This window comes from Martes martes, assembly GCF_963455335.1.
Source record: "Martes martes genome assembly, chromosome: 3".
Classification (NCBI taxonomy): domain Eukaryota; kingdom Metazoa; phylum Chordata; class Mammalia; order Carnivora; family Mustelidae; genus Martes; species Martes martes.
The window spans coordinates 177139036-177156936 of record NC_137890.1 but is presented as its reverse complement, the minus strand read 5'-3'; the positions used below and the strand labels follow the sequence as shown (position 1 = coordinate 177156936).

At 41.6% G+C, this 17901-nt stretch overlaps 1 protein-coding gene across 1 annotated transcript in view; it reads right to left on the bottom strand.

Annotated features, from left to right (window-relative positions):
- Window positions 1–17901, bottom strand: part of PLEKHM3 (pleckstrin homology domain containing M3) — a gene marked incomplete at its 5' end in the record, with an annotated part of 151861 nt that overhangs the window by 64324 nt on the left and 69636 nt on the right. Inside the window, one exon of the mRNA XM_080797950.1 lies at window positions 8856–8919. Coding sequence (XP_080654076.1) covers window positions 8856–8919 — 64 coding nt within the window. The remainder of the gene's footprint in view (window positions 1–8855; window positions 8920–17901) is intronic.

Below are 17901 nucleotides of genomic sequence, written 5' to 3'. Positions count from 1 at the left end.
CCACGACGATCACATGCAGCCGATGGTGTCATCAAAGACACGTGCGCTAATGCTGTCTTGTGAGTCTGCCATCCTGCTCCAGCCTGCAGCAACATCAAGTGAGTGGGCTTTGTGGAAATGCTAGAAACCTCCTTAGCCTTCAACACCTGGCTAGACAGCCTTCTCATGATCCCTCTGGGCCCTCAAGGACCAACTACAAATGTGGCAGAGTGGTGGGCATCAGGGTAAAATCCTGCTGGATGTCTTTAGGTTGAGCACAGTCATGGGCAGCCTCTACCAGAAGTTCTTGGCACAAAGACAAAGTACAAAGAGTTTGACCATAACCAGGAAGAATCACTAGTCTTTTTCTGAGAAAATGAGCTCCCTCAATTTCAGGGCCAGCATAGCTCTGGGCACCCAGTGTGTACTTCATTAACATCTGAATGAATGAATAGGGAGGAGACACCCAGCCAAGCCTTTGGTGACTGAGAATTTGGCTCATGTTTCAGGAGCACAGGTGGGATAGAAAAATTATAAACTCCACACTCTGTGTAGCTCTAGCCTGGAGACTCCTTCACAGATTTTTTCCCTCACATTCATTTCTGAAGAAAGTGATTCCATCATACTCATTCCACAAATGTTTGTTGAGACAATTTATCAAAATAATCCTGAAGCATGCAGACAGAATGTTCTTCAGAAATGTCAAAGTTAGTCATGAAAACTTCTTCCTGCTTTCTTCCATGACAGAAACACTGTAGATTAGGTCGTTGCTGGGTTTGAAACTACCAAGGCCTAAAAGTTCTCCTCCCATTCTCTTCCCTCCATTTCTGCCTATAGGCCCTCACATTTCAACTTAGATCACAGCCTCTAGGAAACCTTCTAACAGTCGAGTTACTCGTGTTCCAGTAACCACCGTTGCACAACAATGTATCCCAAACCTAGTGGTGTAAAACAATCATTTTCTTCTCAGATTCTGTGGGTCAGAAGTTCAGGCAGGATGTAGTAGAGATGGCTTTTCTCCGCTCTGTTTCTGTTGCCTCTGCTGAGAAGACTTTCAGCTAGAGGTGGGAATCCTTTAAAAGTATCTTCACTTCATGCCTAGTGGTTGATGATGGCTGTTTCCAAGTGTGAACAGCCAGGCTGAAGCTGTATCACTTTTTATGACCCAGCCTTGGAAGCCACATAGCATCCTGGCATCACTTCCATGGTTACAAGCCCAGCCAAATTCAGGGAAAGGGAACACAGACCCCACCTCTCAATGGGAGGAATGTCAGAGTCACAATGCAAGGAGGGCATGTGGGATGGGAGATGCTGTGCAGCCGTCTTTGCAAACTATGACTTATTTCAAATGGAGAGAATGTGGCAGAAGTGATGGCTCCCTGACCTGCGAGGCAAACCAGCCTGGCTTTCACGGGCTCAGATCGTTCACAAGGCAGCCTGTGGCGAGGCCCAGGTGAGGAGAAGCAGAGGCCTCCCATCAACAACCAGCACCAACTTTTGGCCACTGTGGAAGTAACCCACCTTGGAAGCAGATCCTCCAGTCCCAGTTAGGGCTTCTTCCAATGACTGTAGCCCCAAACAGCATCTAGACTACAATCTCCTAACGGAGTCCAAGCCCAAAATGCCCAGTTAAACTGCTCCCAAATTTCTGACCCACAGAAACCACAGGGATAAAGGGTTTACTTTTGTTTCTGGTTACTGAGTTTTGGGGTAATCTGTTACATAGCGACACATAAGCACAGACTTAACGCCCCACTGAGCAACCACCGGTGTGGCAGCTACTTCTCTGACCACGTGGCAGCTTAGCTTTGATACCAGTCCATTCTCACCTGTTCCTAGGGACTAACAACATTTGTGTGTGAACTGGCAGGATGCGGGGCTGGGCAGGGAGGGTCTAATTCCACCAACAGTAAGATGGACACTAACCTTACTCTACGTCTTTGAAAGTAGGCCCTTGCCTAGTCAGTATTCTAGCTGCATTTTTATAAATGGGAAACAACAATAATACAATCCCTAAATCAACAACAAACAAAAAACTCAGATGGTTGGAAGCCAGAGTAGAAGCAGGGCCAGGAAACTGGATTCCAGGAAAGTGATTTCAGCACAGACTGAGCACCAACCAGTTCTGCGGCTGCTACCTCATCTATTATTATGGTGTCTACGCTTAAGGGGCTCCCCTATGACTTCTGAAATCCCATCTCAACCAAGCTCTTTCTCAACTAGAGCAGGAGAGTCTCCATCCAGTACTTACAACACACAGTCCTCTTTCTGGCCTGGGTTCCCAAGAAGAGCAAAACATTGCCTTTAGCTACCCCCAGTTTCTGCCACAGCCCTCGCCCTGCCCACCTTCCCCCATGCTTTACTGTGTCTGTGCACCAGGTGTGTGAACGTAGCCGGGGGTGGTGCCTGGGTCTGCAGACGGAGTGCTCTCGGAGCAAACAAAGACTAACCAGCTGACATAAAGAGCAATCTGTACCACCACCTTGTTAAGCACCTGCTTGGCTAACTGGCCCCATCACCAAAACACCAAAAAACCAGCAGTCAAGACTCTAAAGACTGAAGGCCTCCTGCTGAGGAGTCAGAAGAGCCGGGTTCCAGCCCAGGCACTTAGCAGCAGTCGCCACGTCCCCTTCCCCCGGGACCTGAACACCGCCCCCCCCCCCCCCCCCCGCCCCGCAAGACTGAGCATGAGGCCTCAACTATTCCACAGCTGCTCTAGATACACCTCTCCGGAGAGACCGCCGCTTTCCATTTGCTCTGGGGCCGGCCTGCCAGTTCTTCAAAGAAGAACATTCAATTCCTTCCCTTTACCCCTGGAACACACGCTCACTTTTGAAAAATCTGCTTATTTAAAAGGCATGATTTGTGCCCCCCACCCAATAACTTATGGGCCTCTTTTCTAACTCATTGATAAGAACAGCTCTGGCTAAAGTAGCTAAAAGAGATTTAGTGAGGTTTTAATGGAGGCCTCATTTCTACCTTGCCCCAGATTACCTCAGAAGTTTCTGAAGGCAGGGACGGCTGCGCCGGACACAGGCCCGGGCCATGGAACAACACAGGCAAGCTGTCACACTTTGTTTTTCTGCTTGTTAAGTCCGAATGCTCCTAATTAGTTACCCTGCCCGCTAACGCCTGGGTGGACAATGGCGCAGGGATCAGGGGTGCTGAGAGGCTATGAATACAAGTTCCTCGCGCTGCTGAGGCTTGGAGACTGGTGACTCGGTTGTGGGCACCGAGGCTCTGTGTTCCTGTGGACTGTGGATTCAAAGATGTCAGCCTCGTGTGAATAAAGGTCATCACCTGTTGCTTCTTCGGTGAAAGGGCAGCTGTGCTGGGTGCCCACTTAGGCTCGGCCTTTGTGTGCTGACTCTGTGAATAGCGCCCACAGAGAATAACTTTCTCTGATTGTTTGCTTGGTGGGGCAGGGCTGTGCAAAATTGCTCACATACTTCCTCAAAGAAGAATTCAGCAAAGTCTGTTTTTAAAAAGTGGCCTTGAAATCTCCTAAGCATTGCCTTTTGGCGATTGTACTCACTAGTTAGAAAACTAGCTAGATAACATTCATGGTGGGACCACCATTTGTGTTGTTTTTTTTTTTCCAGTGCCCATTTTGATAAATGTGTAGGTCACAGAGATGACAATTTCTAAGTCCTATGCGTGTGAGGGACTAGTGAAAAAATTAACTGAAAAGTTGGCTAGCTGTTCAGTACTATTTAGTGTTCAGGAGGTTTGCAACAACGAACAACATGACATTATCCCAATACATAATAAGTGTAGATCTTTAGTTTTAGAATTCTGTGCATTGTTGTTTTACAGAGAAGTTCTTCTAATGTTTTGTTTAGGGGCTAACATTAAATTAGTTTGTTTTTCTTGGGGAGACAGTGTGCTAATAACTTTGGGACAGTGTGTGTATTCATCCATACACTGAATATTTACACGCCCAGTTGCTACATGTTTACTGCTTTAGCATAGAACAAGCAGTTCAGACCATTCTAGGCAACTCAGAGAGGTGGTACGCATTTGATTTACTCCTCTCTTTCTCCATGGCTCTTGAGTGCTATGGAGCCTTCTCTACTGGCATCCTTCCCACTTCGTATCTCGTTAAGTACTCCAAATTCCAGACTGTCCCATCTTCTTTCATCATCACGTCTGTTGAAATTTATCTCCCCATGAATACCATCCTGTGCTTCTAACTTATTAATAAGACAAAAGAATTTGTGCCAAAATAATTTATTCTTCTCAGGTAGTATTTTGTATTAACTGGAATCTAAATGCCTGAGCTGGAAGGTAAGGTCTAGTTTGGAAATTTAGGGCCCGGAGGAGGTGACTGTCCCCCAAGACAGTGTGTATGTCGGGAGGTAGGTGGTAGGTGGTGGAGGGGTGGCTAGGAGGGGCTACTCGAAGCAGCCGCCTCACCCATGGGATCATCCGGTATCCTTTCTCATGAGTCACATACGAATGGAATCATTCAATGCTTAGCTTACATATGCCCCAAAGGCGAGTAACACCAGAAGATTTAGTCATTAAAATACATTTTAGGTTTTGTCACAAGAGCACAGGTAGCCAAAACTAAGAAGTTAAATCTGACCTTTCCTTTCAGTAAGTAGAAGGAACTTGAGAAGAATTCTCCTATCACTTACATAGTCTGAGGAATGAACTGTTAAACCAGAGTTCTGATTTGCTCCTTAAGAGCAACTATGATCTTTTGAACATTAACTTACATATACTAATGTATTCTACTGGTACAATGTGGAATTTTCTTATCAGCAATGTAAGTAAGGAGATGGTTTGTCACATACTTCACAGGGAAAGGAGAGCGCTAATACAGAAAGCTAGTGTAGTGAGAGTTACGGTATTGTTCCTACTGTCCCATTGGGGCTTATCTTTTTTATTGTATTCCTATCTTAAAGTCTTCTCGTGGATTTGTGATTAATGCTGGATAGACAGAAAATAACAAGACACAAATTCTATTGTACTTCCCCCTCTTGAAGTATCAAAGCAGAGAAAGCTCAGTTTCCCCATTCAAAACATGCCTCAGTACTGTCCACTCATTCAGATGCTTAGTCCTTGTCTGCCATATCCTTTAGAAAGAACTGCCCTGTCAGTTACAAAACAAAACATTGCATTCACACCTACTCCTCCAGAAAGTTTCTGCTTAAGATTTTATTTTGTAAAAAAATCAGTATATTACATTAGATTTACATTCAAAGAGCATGGGTTGGTAAGTTTTTCTAACAGTATCTACTGTGCTGAACAGAAATTCACCTGAAATTCTAAACTAAAGAAATGACAGGCTTACATCTGTGCCCCTCTGAGCTCCTAGGACTTGGAGAGCCTCTGATGCCACCTTTTGCCTTCTTTGGACCCGCTATGAGGCACAAGGAGTACTTGGTTCTGTCTTAGGTGTTACATGTTATAATGCTGCCAACTGATGATAGGCAATGACTGTGTTGTTCAACTACTACCTTTATGAGGAGCTAGTAAAACCCAGCGAGCAACTTAATGACCGGTGAAATAAAAAGACAATTAGGGACTCGGCACCAGCATCGGCTACAAATTTTGCCAATCACTGGCACTCCCTGGCTAATGGCAGGCAACTGCAGCTCCCAGAACAGGAGGCAGTTCCTTTTGCTAAGCATCGTCTACTATTTGTTTTCTTGCATCCAAGTGGATAAAAGCAAAGGAGAATACCTGCAAAGGGGCCAGTAAATTCAAATAATGAGAAGTGGGAGAAAATGGTCTTGAATGTAACATCAGAAGCACGAAGGTAGCTTAAAATCTTCAGCCAAATTGTTGAATTGGGTCTATCTCCTAAACTTTGTGATTGTCACTTACAAAAATGAAAGCAGAGATATAAGAAGGGAGCAATTTTTTTGTATCAGAATTTTTTAGCATCTTTACCTTAGGTATTATTAGTGTTTTGTGTACCACTTTAAGATTATTATAAATCCCCCTTTACCATGTGTATTCAATTCTTACCTTTTTTGATTTTTGGAGAGGAAGATGTCTACGTTTTGTTTTTTAAATGAAAGCTACTGGGAAAAAATCCAATTTACTTAAGAGGAATTAGTAGAAAGCAATCTATTGCCTTTAGGAAGGATATTTATATTATCATTATTCAAGATCTATAACTCTTCAGTTACTTGTGTTAGCTTATCTTCTCCCTTGCAAAATTTATAAACAAAATTTATGAATTTATTTTTCTATAGTTATTTTATGTGATCTGTTTTTGTAGAGACCTTTATTTTAGGAGTGTGGAGGGTAATGAAATGGGGGTAAATAACTTACTCTAGAACTCCTGAAGCTGACATGAAAGCGGACAATCCAGTAGTCAGACATCGGCCAAAATGGTACAGGACAACATGGGGCTGGCAGCTGGCTCCTTAAGTCAGGCTGGATTGCCTGCTGTCACGGACACTCTGTCACAGAGCAATAGTATATTTTTTTTCCTCTCGTGCTCCCTTCTCTTACATATTCACAAGAACAGTTCACATTCAGAAAACATGCCTGACATTTACTCGGAAACCAAGGGAAAATGGGGTGGAGAGGCCCTTCAGTACTGATAGCCTAGATGCAGACAGATCAAAAGCTAAATTCAATTTAAGCCACCTCAGGCAAAAAAGTAATTGAGTTAAACTTCCTCTAAATATGATAAGTTTGGGGGATCTTAAAACCAGGCACAAAGAACCAGGTTAGAGTGAGCTGTTGTGTATTAGATGAATGCACCGAGCTCTAGCCAGTCCCCCCACCCCCGCCAGGGAGTTTGATGAGCTGCTGATTGCCTCTATCACTTTACTACTGAGGCTGAAAACTGATTAAGCTGCTTATGGGGCTCTAGGGGCTAATGGGCTGGCCCACCAGGAATACTGCTGTCACTGACTTAAGGAAGCTTCGTGGCATATGTGGTTTGATTATTACAAGGGGTGGGGGGGAAAGTCCGCAAGGCATAGGAAAGCTTTAAAAAGCAGGATTTGTCACGCCAAATGGATACACTACTTTGACACCCTAAAATGAATATGGAATTTCTCTGATTCTTTCTCTTCATCTGGCATCAAAACTCATTTTTGAAAGGCTTCCTCAAAGAGTAGTCACTTTGGACCCCGCCCATTCTGTTTTAAACCACCTTAAAAGAATACGTCCATGCCTTTAAACATACTTCTCAGGTGGGTCCTCAGATACAGTGTCAGGTAGAGTCCTAGAAAATAGGTGAGTGTATAATGGATATTTTAATTGAGTCTTCTCCTTGCATGCCACTGGGCAATAGTAATTAAAAACAAACCTTTCCCCACCACAGCCAGCAAATCATTGCTGCTTGATTATGTAGTAAAGGGTATGCGGGACTGAAGAAGTGGGAGGAGCTGATGTGTGCAAACACGTTAAGCTTGATGCACATGAGAAAATTAAAACACTACCATTCTCTCAGACCTTTCCAACTAAATGCCCTAAAACCACTTATACCATTTAAAATAACTTTCCTCCCTCAGGGTGTACAAAGAAAACACAAGTCTTAAGTTAAAAAACAACACTTAAAGTAGTTTTAAGTCTTAAAAAATGACTGAAGGATCTGAACAGTTTTTAAGTTGACCTCATTTCCCTGGGCAAAACAACCAGTGAGGAAAACAACAAACAACAGAATCGGAGCAGTAAGAGATACTCTGGAAGTTGCCACAATCGTTCTTTTAATTGACTCTTGAAAGAATAGATACATGGAAAGTACTGCTCTCATTTAGTGTGTAAAAGCTTCTGAGGGAGTGAGTTGTTGATTTAAATGATTAACCAAAGCTTAACATATTCAGAACTTTGGGCTGAACAGACAAGATGTTGGTTTTCTTCTTGGTTGCTAACCTGGTCAGTCATTAAAAGGACAAGCACTAATACAAGTTTTAAAAGATGATTTTGACTCTTATATGCTCTCTTATGTTTTATTACTTTAAAGTCCTCCAACTGTTTGACTTAAGCACAAGTCAAAGAGCTTCCTAGAGTCACTGCCTTTTAGATCTTTTTCTCCTTGTACAATTTTCTTGAGATATAATTCTCATACCATAAAATTCACTCTTAAGTATATAATTCAGTGGGTTTTGGTATATTCACAGTGCAATGTGCACCCAGTGTGCAATCATCACCACCATATAATTCCAGGACATTTTCATCAGGCCCAAAGGAAACTCTGGGTCATTAGTAGTCACTCCTCATTCCCTTGGTCTCCCCACATGCCGGCAACCACTCAGCTATTTTCTCTATCTATGGGTTTGCCTCTTTTGGACATTTCATTTAACAGAATCATAAAATATATATTTTCTGTCTGGCTTCTTTTGGCTTGATGTTTTCAAGGTTTACTCATGTTGAAGCCTCTATCGGTACTTTGCTCCTTTATAAGGCCAAATAATATTCCATTGTCTGGATATACAAAATTTTGTTTATCTGTTCATCCACTGATGAACACTGGGTTACTTCTACTCTTTGGCTCTTATGAGTATAGCTGCTCTGAACATCTGTGTACAAGTTTTATGTGGACACAAGTTTACAGTTCTCTTGGGTATACTCTAGGAGAGGAACTAATTACTGGTTCACATGGTAACTCTGTTTAGCTTTTTGAGGGAACACCAAACTGTTTTCCACAGCGGCTATACCACTTTACATTCCCACCAGTAATGGATGACAGCTCTAGTTTCTCCACATATCCTTGTCAACATCTCTTACTGTCCTATAGTATCTTTTTATAATAAGGTTTTCCCCCCATTCTGAATAGAAATTGATTATCCGGGCTTATGAAGAAATTACCCCAATGACGGCAGAATTCAGTGCCTAGACCATAATCAACTAAGACACTTTCCCGGTGAGAAAGCAGAAATGAAATGGCCCTTCTGAGTGCTCACCTGCTGCAGATCAGCGAGGGAATACAGGTGGATCTGCTGAAGGAGGTATTCTCTGGGGAAAATTCTGAAAACAAGGACAGAAACATAAAAACATAAATGAACTGCAGTGCTGCCACAAAACAAGTTTTGTCTCTTTCAAGATCCCTTTCCACCAATACTTTTCTTCCCAGCGCTCTCTGAGATACCTGTCAACAACAACCCTTTTCTTTACACAGATACTAAGATGGAAGTAAAAGTTTGATCTTTGACATTTTTAAAAAAATTCCTAAATGAGTTTATTTCAGGACAAAAAGGAGCAATGCTCTGTTTCGTTGTTTTAACTGAATGCAGTTGACATACAATATTCTATTAGTTCCAAGGATTCAACAAAGTGATTGAATAGTTATATACATGAAGTGATCACAAAGATGATCATCAAAGTTGTATATTAGCTATATTCTCTATGCTGTACACTGTATCACTGCTTATTTTATAAGTTTGTATCTTTTAATCTCCTTCCCCTCTATTATCCCTTACGCCATACCACTCCCCTCTGTCAACCACCATATTATTCTCTGTATCTATGAGTGTTTTATTTTGCTTTCTTAGATTCCACATGTAAGTAAAATCATATGGTATTTGTCTTCTCTGTCCTATTTCACTTAGTATTATACCCTCCAGATCCATCCATGTTGTTGCAAATGGCAAAGTTTCATTATTTTTTTATGGCTGGGTAATATTCCATTGTAGTATATGCTACCTCTTCTTTATCCATTCATCTACTGACAGATATTTAGGTTGCTTCCTATCTTGGTTATTGTAAATAATGCTGTAATGAATATAAGGATGCATATTCTTTTCAAATTAGTTTTTTTCTGTAGATAAATACCCAGAGGTGGAGTTGCTGGATCATATGTTTTTAATTTTAATTTTTTGAGGAACCTACATACTGTTTTCCATGGTGATGGCAGCAAATTATATTCCCTTTTCCCCACATCCTCACCAACACTTGTTACTTGTCTTTTTGATACTAACCATTCTGACAGGTGTGAGTGATATCTCATTGTGGTTTTGATTTACATTCCCCTGATGATTAGTGATGTCAAGCATCTTTTCATGTGTCTGTTGGCCCTCTATGGAGAAATGTTTTCAGATCCTTTGCCTATTTTTTTAATTGGTTTGTTTTTACAATATTGAATTGTGAGTTCTTTATATATTTTGGATACTAACCCCTTACCAGTTATGTCATTTGCAAGTACCTTTTCTCATTCAGTAAGTTATCTTCCCATTTTGTTGAGGGTTTTCTTCTCTGCGCGAAAGCTTTTTACTCTGAAATAGTTCCATTTGGTTTTGTTTTGTTTTTGCTTTTGTTGCCCTTGCCTGAGGAGACAGATCAAAGAAATACTGCTAAGACCAATGTCTAAGAACCTACTGCCTATGTTTTCTTCAAGGAGTTCCGTGGTTTCAGATCTTACATTTACGTCTTTACCCGATTTTGAATTTGTTTTGTATTTGATATAAGAAAATGGTCCGGTTTCATTCTTTAGCACGTAGTTGTCCAGTTTTCCCAACATCATTTATTGAAGAAATTGTCTGTTCCTCATTGTATGTTCTTGCCTTTGTTGAACATTAATTGAACATATAAGCATGGGTTTATTTCTGGACTTTTCTATTTTGTTCCATTAATTAATGTCTGTTCTTGTGCCATTGCCATAGTATTCTGATTACAATAGCTTTATAGTATAGTGGGAGGTCAGGGCATGATACCTTCAGCTTTGTTCTTCCTTCCAAGATTGCTTTTGCTCTGCAGGGTATTTTGTGCTTCCACACAAATTTTAGGATTAGTTGTTTCAGTTTTGTGAAAAATGCCATTAGTATTTTCATAGGGATTCTGCTGAATCTGTAGATTGAAGCTAGTAGATTTGGATAGTACAGATATTTTAACAATATTAATTCTTCCAGTCCATGGTACATCTTTCCATTTATTTGTGTCATCTTCAATTTCTTTCATCAGTGTTTTACAGTTTTCAGTGTATAGGTCTTTCATTTCCTCAATTAAATTTATTCCTAGGTATTTTATTCTCCTTGATGCAATTGTAAATGCAATTGTTTTCCTAATTTCTGATAGTTTTATTAGTGAATAAAAATCCAAGTGATTTCTGTTTATTAATTTTGTATCCTGCAACTTTACTGATTCATTTATTCAAATAGTTTTTTAGTGAAGTCATTAGGGTTTTCCATATATAGGGTCATGTTATTTGCAAAGAGTCACAGTTTTACTTACTCTTTCCAATTTGGATGCCTTTTATTTCTTAAATGTTTCTTGACACTAGGACTTCCAATACCATGTTGAATAAAAGTGGTGAGAGTGGGCATCTTTGTCTTGTGCCTGATCTTAGAGAAAAAGATTTTAGCTTTTCACCACTGAGTATGATGTTAGTTGTGGGTTTGTCATATATGGCCTTTATTATGTTGAGGTATGTTTCTTCTGTACCCACTTTGCTGTGAATACTTATATTCATAAGTATATGTTTAATTTTGTCATGCCTTTTCTGCATCTATTGAGATATTACATAATTTTTACCCTTCTTTCTGTTGATGTGTTATATCAAGTTGATTGAGTTTGTGGATATTGAACCATCCTTGCATTCCTGGAATAAATTCCCACTTGATCACTGTGTATGATCCTTTCAATGTATTATTGAATTTGGTTTGCTAATATTTTGTTGAGGATATTTATGTGCATGTTCATCAGCAATACTGGTCTGTAGGGGCGCCTGGGTGGCTCAGTGGGTTAAAGCCTCTGCCTTCGGCTCAGGTCATGATCCCAGGGTCCTGGGATCAAGCCCCACATCGGGCTCTCTGCTCAGCAGGGAGCCTGCTTCCCCCTCTCTCTCTGCCTGCCTCTCTGCCTACTTGTGATCTGTCAAATAAATAAATATAATAATAAAAAAAAAGTTTCAAGTCCTTAATAAAAGTTTATTATCATTTAAAAAAAAATACTGGTCTGTAATTTTCTCTCTCCCCCCCCCCCTTTTTTTTTGAATGTCTTTGATTTTGGTATTAGGCCAATGCTGGCCTCACAGAGTATATTTGAAAGTGTTCCTTTTCTTCATTTCTTTTGGGAATAGTTTGAGAAGGATGGGTCTTAACTCTTCTTTAATGTTTGGTAGAATTCACCTATAAAGCCATCTGGTACTGGACTTTTATTTGTTGGGAGTTTTTTGATTACAGATTCAATTTCATTATTAATAATTGGCCTGTTCAGATTTTCTATTTCTTCTTGATTCAGTCTTGGAAGATTGGGTGTGTCTAGAAATTTATACTGACCTTTGATTCTAATATAATACAAGGTGCTATGAGTACCATGTAGTGGCCCAGGGATGAGGACCAGGGCATCAGGTTTCTTGCTCCAGCTGGGTTCCTCACAAGCTGTGTCATCTCAGGCAAGTATTTTCATAGGGATTCTGTTGAATCTGTAGATTGGAGCTAGTAGATTTGGATAGCATGGACATTTTAACAATATTAATTTTTCCAGTCCATGGTACGTCTTTCTATTTATTTGTTCATCTTCAATTTGACTTTATTTTGTATTTGATATAAGAAGCTAGTAGATTCAGCTTCTTCACTGTTTTATAAAGATGAATGAATACAATGTCTTCAAGTATCTTTTCAGTTCTGTGCCTAAATTAATAGATTTTGGAGTTGAGAAAATTGATTGGTGTGGCAACCTGTGTATCTTTGTCTAAAGGCTTCTATGGCTTTCATTAATGGAGACAATGGTGCTGAGTATTAATGAGCTATCCTCTTACATATATAGTGATGAATTTTAGGATAGGTACAGATGGGAATAATGGGATGAAATATTTATATTAGGAGTCTCTGACAAAGTCTAGTATCTTTAGCTGCTGTCAGTTCACAGTATCTGGATAAATAACACTGAATAGGAAACAACGATGAATTATGGGCAAGCAGATAGTTACCAAAGTGTTGATGGTCAGAACCTTCCCCCACCAACACACATACATTCCCCAAACAAAACTCATGATGCTTGCTAGCATTTTTTTCTGTCTTATGTGGTACTATGCAATCTTCCTGTACCCTAAAGGGAAGAAGAAACCAATTTATTTAACTAACATTTGACTGTCCACTATATACCAAGCACTGCCAGGCACTAGGTAGATAATTAGGAATAAGAGAGTCCCAGTACTAAGTTCAAGGACCACTAAGTCAACTGAGGAAAAGGTATATAAACTGATAACTGAGAATGATAAGTTATGCACAGGATACATACTTTTAGAATGGTTTAGCATGTTGGATCCCAAGCCTTGGCTGTCTATTAAAATCACTTGGGGGTGCCTGGGTGGCTCAGTTGGTTAAGTGTCTGCCTTCAGCTCAGGTCATGATCCCAGGGTCCTGGGATCAAGCCCCACATCGGGCTCCCTTTTCAGCGGGGACTCTGCTTGTCCCTCTCTCTCTGCCCCTGCTAGTGTGCTCTGTCTCTTGTGCACTCTCAAATAAATAAAATCTTCTAAAAAATAAAAAAATAAAATCAGGTTTTAGAAGATAACAGGGTATAAGCATGGGTAGAACCCAGAAATTAGTTGTTAAAACAAAACTCTGCTGGTGATTAGTGCAGCCAAGTTTGAGAACCACTGACCTAATCTCTAGCTCATTGGGCAATTCAGTGTTTCAGTTCAGTATGCATTATTGGACAAACCCTAGAGACTAAATCATTCATTCCTCCATTCATCTTTCTATCCATCCAATACTGATTAAGCACACCTATGTGCCAGCCCCTGTACTAAGCCATGGAAGAAAGGGCATTGAACCTATTAGATAAAGTCCTTCCCCCATGGACGCCTGGGGTAGGTATATGCTAGTTTGGAGTTCTCCTGGGAAGTATGACAGGCTCTGGAGAATTCTGCTGAAAAGCCCTGTTTCATCCACAGAAATGAGAACAGACCGAGTGGCAAGGCCCTTATACTCTGGGAAATACGGTACAGTACCAGGCTGGGCTCCCTTCAACTCTGTTGCTTCAGGGCCGCACCTGTGGCAGGAAGGGGCGCACATTCCAAGCCCAGCTAGGCAGGTTGTAGGGCAAGTGTCTACTCCTCCAAGTGAGAACAAGCTTCCCTACCACAGAGAGGCTCCCTGTTGTAGAAGGTAGACCACTTCCTTTTTCAACAACACACATGTAAGGCAGAGATGATCGAGAGATCTATTCCTCCTGGCACCCTATAGTATTAAGCACCAGTAACAGTAAGGGGAGCCCACTGTGGGCTGGGCACTTGACACACATCATTTCATTGATTCTCACAATTGTCTTGCATGTTAAGTACAACCTCCATTTTACATAAGAAAAAACTGATGCTCAGAGGCAAAGACTAATTTGCCCAAAGTCACAAAGCTGGGATTCAAGGCCAGGACTTCCTGCCTCCAAAGGCCTCTATTCCTTCCAGTTTCTTGAAGGTGGGGGTAGAGGAAGGAAGGAGGCAGGCTGGCCATTTAATTTAGCCATACAATGCATGTCTCTCCCAGGTAGATGTTTATATCTGTTTAGGCCAGGAGCAATATAGAGCCACTGGTGCTTTTTAAGCAGGAAAGGGACACTGATATACTTTGTCATGCCCACTTTCTGAAGGCAATGAGAAGGTGGACAGACTGTAGGCAGGGATAGTCCTGACACGTATCTGAGAGTCTGTTCTAGGGTAACCACAGGAGGATGGTGAAAGGAGGGGAGGGAATCGATAACACAAGAGACCTTTTGGAAGAACTGACAATGTTTAGAATTAGTGAAAGAGGGGATGCCTGGGGGGCTCAGTTAGTTAAGTGTCTGCTTTCGGCTCAGGTCATGATCCCGGGGTTCTGGGATCGAGTACTGTGTCCGGGTCCTTGCTCAGCGGGCAGCCTTCTTCTCCCTCTGCTTTGCTGTTCCCCTGCTTATGCTCTGTCTCTCTCTCACTCTGACAAATGAATAAATAAAATCTTAAAGAACTGGTGAAAGAGGAGAAAGGAATCAAAGGTGACTGACATATCTAGCTTAGGTGACAGGATGGTGATGTCAGTGGCCTACCTAGGGCAGGCTGTCAGGGAAGGGGATAAAGAACTGAGTTTCATGTGTGCTGACTATGAAGTGCTTGTAGGAGGGGCAGGAAGTATGGCTCTTGGAAATAGGGATGGAGAGGTGTGGAATACTCAGGGGGCACTTCTGACATCAGCACAAAGGTGACAGTTAAAGCTGTGGGAATGGATGGGACGGACCTAGGAGGGAGCAGGAAGGGGGCTGAGCAGGGACAGAGGTTCTTTGTTGTTATTTGTTTACCTTGTGTTGCCTGGAATTCTCTCAAGTATACACTTTGGTGTTCTGCAATTTTTCTCCTGCTTGAAAAATTCTTGTTTTGAAAATAACCAGGATGTTCACATGTACTTGGGTTTCTAACATTTCCTCTTTTTGTGAAATGTTTGTACCCTCATACCCTTCCCTTGGTTACTCCTAATGTTAACATCTTACACAGCCCACGGTGCACTGACCAAAAAGTCAGAAATGAAGCATTATGTAGATTATGGACTTTATTCAGATTTCACCAATTGTTTTACTAATGTCCTCTTTTTTTTTTTTAAAAGATTTTATTTATTAATTTGACAGAGAGAGAGAGATCACAAGTAGGCAGAGCAGCAGACAGAGAGAAAGAGGGAAAAGCAGGCTCCCTGCTGAGCAGAGAGCCCAGGACCCTGAGATCATGACCTGAGCTGAAGACAGAGACTTAAACCACTGAGCCACCCAGGTGCCCCTGTCCTTTTTTTTTTTTTTTTTTCTATTCAAGGATCCAATCTGGAGATTATATATATATAAAATATATATATGTAAAATATATATATTTTATATATATATATATATAATTTAAGCATTTGTAAGAAATTGAGTTTGTGCAGAACATATGTGCAGAACAGGAAATCTAGGGGAGTCTTAGAGTAGGGCACCGAGGGTAGTGATGTACGATTATCTGATATGGGGACACGGGACATTTGAGAATGGTTCAGTGGGAGGAATAATCGTCCAACCACAACTGCTTAATAATTAAATCCCTTAAATAAAGTACAACAAAAGCAATGTGGCAGAAAAGCGCTAAGAAATGGAGACAGATGGGCACCTGGGTGGCTCAGTGGGTTAAAGCCTCTGCCTTTGGCTCAGGTCATGATCTCAGGGTCCTGGGTTTGAGCCCCACATCGGGCTCTCTGCTCGGCGGGGAGCCTGCTTCCCCTTCTCTCTCTGCCTGCCTCTCTGCCTACTTGTGATCTCTGTCAAATAAATAAGTAAAATCTTAAAAAAAAAAAAAAAGAAATGGAGACAGAGTGAATCAAGTAAGTAGGCTGGAAAACCATTTCAAGATTAGCTTCTGCCTCTTCTGCTGGTTTGTGCAGACGGAGGTCAGCTGGACACTGAGAGAAGGAAAGCGACTGAAATGGGCTGCAGGAGGAACAAACGCGGGGTAGTGTTCTCGCAGGCCTCTGCCCCCTAGTTCTTTCTGCTCTAAAATCCTAAAACCTCTATCACAGAGTACACAGGAGATAAAAAATAATTATAAACTTACAGACCAAATCATACTGGTATGCTCTTATTAGAGTACTACAGTCAGTCAGGTATCCAGTTAACATTTACTGAGGGCGTGAAATAGGCCAGGTGCCGTGCGAAGTGCCGGAGATGAATGTGTCAATGAACGCGGTTGACGAGCAGCAAAGACAATTTCCAGATTCTCCTTACTAGGCTGGGTCCTTCCTGCTTCCAAACACTGTTCGTTAATTAACTCCTCTTCTCACAATAACTCACCAACTTTGAGCACAGTCTGCAAATGTTATCTATGTGTTTATTTAATGTTTCTGCTCATAAATATATTTCACATGTTTCCTCTCCCCCAGGAAGCACCTTATCTCTGGTCTCCTCTCTACCACTTGTCCGTGTCTACCTCTATAATTTACAGGAGGTTAGTCGTAACAGACACAAAGAACTAGAAAATGCAATATGTGTAGAAAAGATAAAGGAACTGAGCTTAGTATGTCTGGAGAAGATGCAACCAGGAGATACGGTGATGGCCCTCAAGTACACAGGCTTTTAAGATTGGATAATGCCAATCAGCTTTTCTTTTCCCTGAGGATGGAAAGTGTAGCACAAAAGCACTGAAGTCAAATACAACAGTAAGTTTCCTGAGAGGGAAGACTGAGAGGTATTAAAATGTATCTCTTGTAGGGATGCTTTTCACTGTAAATAAAAAAAGAAAATATCCTTCTCAGCTCTTTAGAGGGAGCGACACACTGCTGAGAGAAGGTGAGGGTTTTGGAAGCAGGGACACGTGACTTCAGGCTTACTTCCTGCCCTCGGTGAGCTCCTCTTTCCCACTGCCTGCCATCCTCAAGGCAGAGAGTTTGTAAGACACTCTCCTACCATCTCCTTTAGGCAGACCATCCATAGCGGGAGCACAGGGTAAATAACATAAAAGCCAAGCCCAGGAAAGCACCTGCAACTACTCATGTAGGTGACACCAAGGGCTTTTCCCTGCTGTGGTGGAGATGCACAAGTTGGCTCCTCCCACCAAGCTCTTTAGGGAGTGAGGGGAACAGCAGGAACTCCCAGGGGCGGTTCCCCTTCCACTGTGAGTCTTAAAAGGGGTTGTGGAGAATCTGCAGGCCCAATGTGTGCTCAGGGAGCACTAAATTGCTTCAGGCCGAGCTGACGAGGCAGGACAGGACTCTGCAGGGGATGCAGAGAATTCACAGCTACTCCAGGGACTGCTGGGGGTGCCATCTGTCTGGGAGGCGAAGCCCAACATCCCTTAAGATAGTCATGTCAGCATTCCTTTTATTAGTAATGTATTCAATAAATAATGATTTGCATTTTGTCAGAGAACACAATTTGTGATCAATGTATGAATTTAATGCAAATTAATGGATTTAATGCAATAAATTTAATGCAAATGAAATCCAGCCTTCCAACCTCTGTGGCTCGTCACTGTGGTAAAAACCTAAAATCAGAACTTAAATCCTGCATATATTTCATTGCAATAAATAG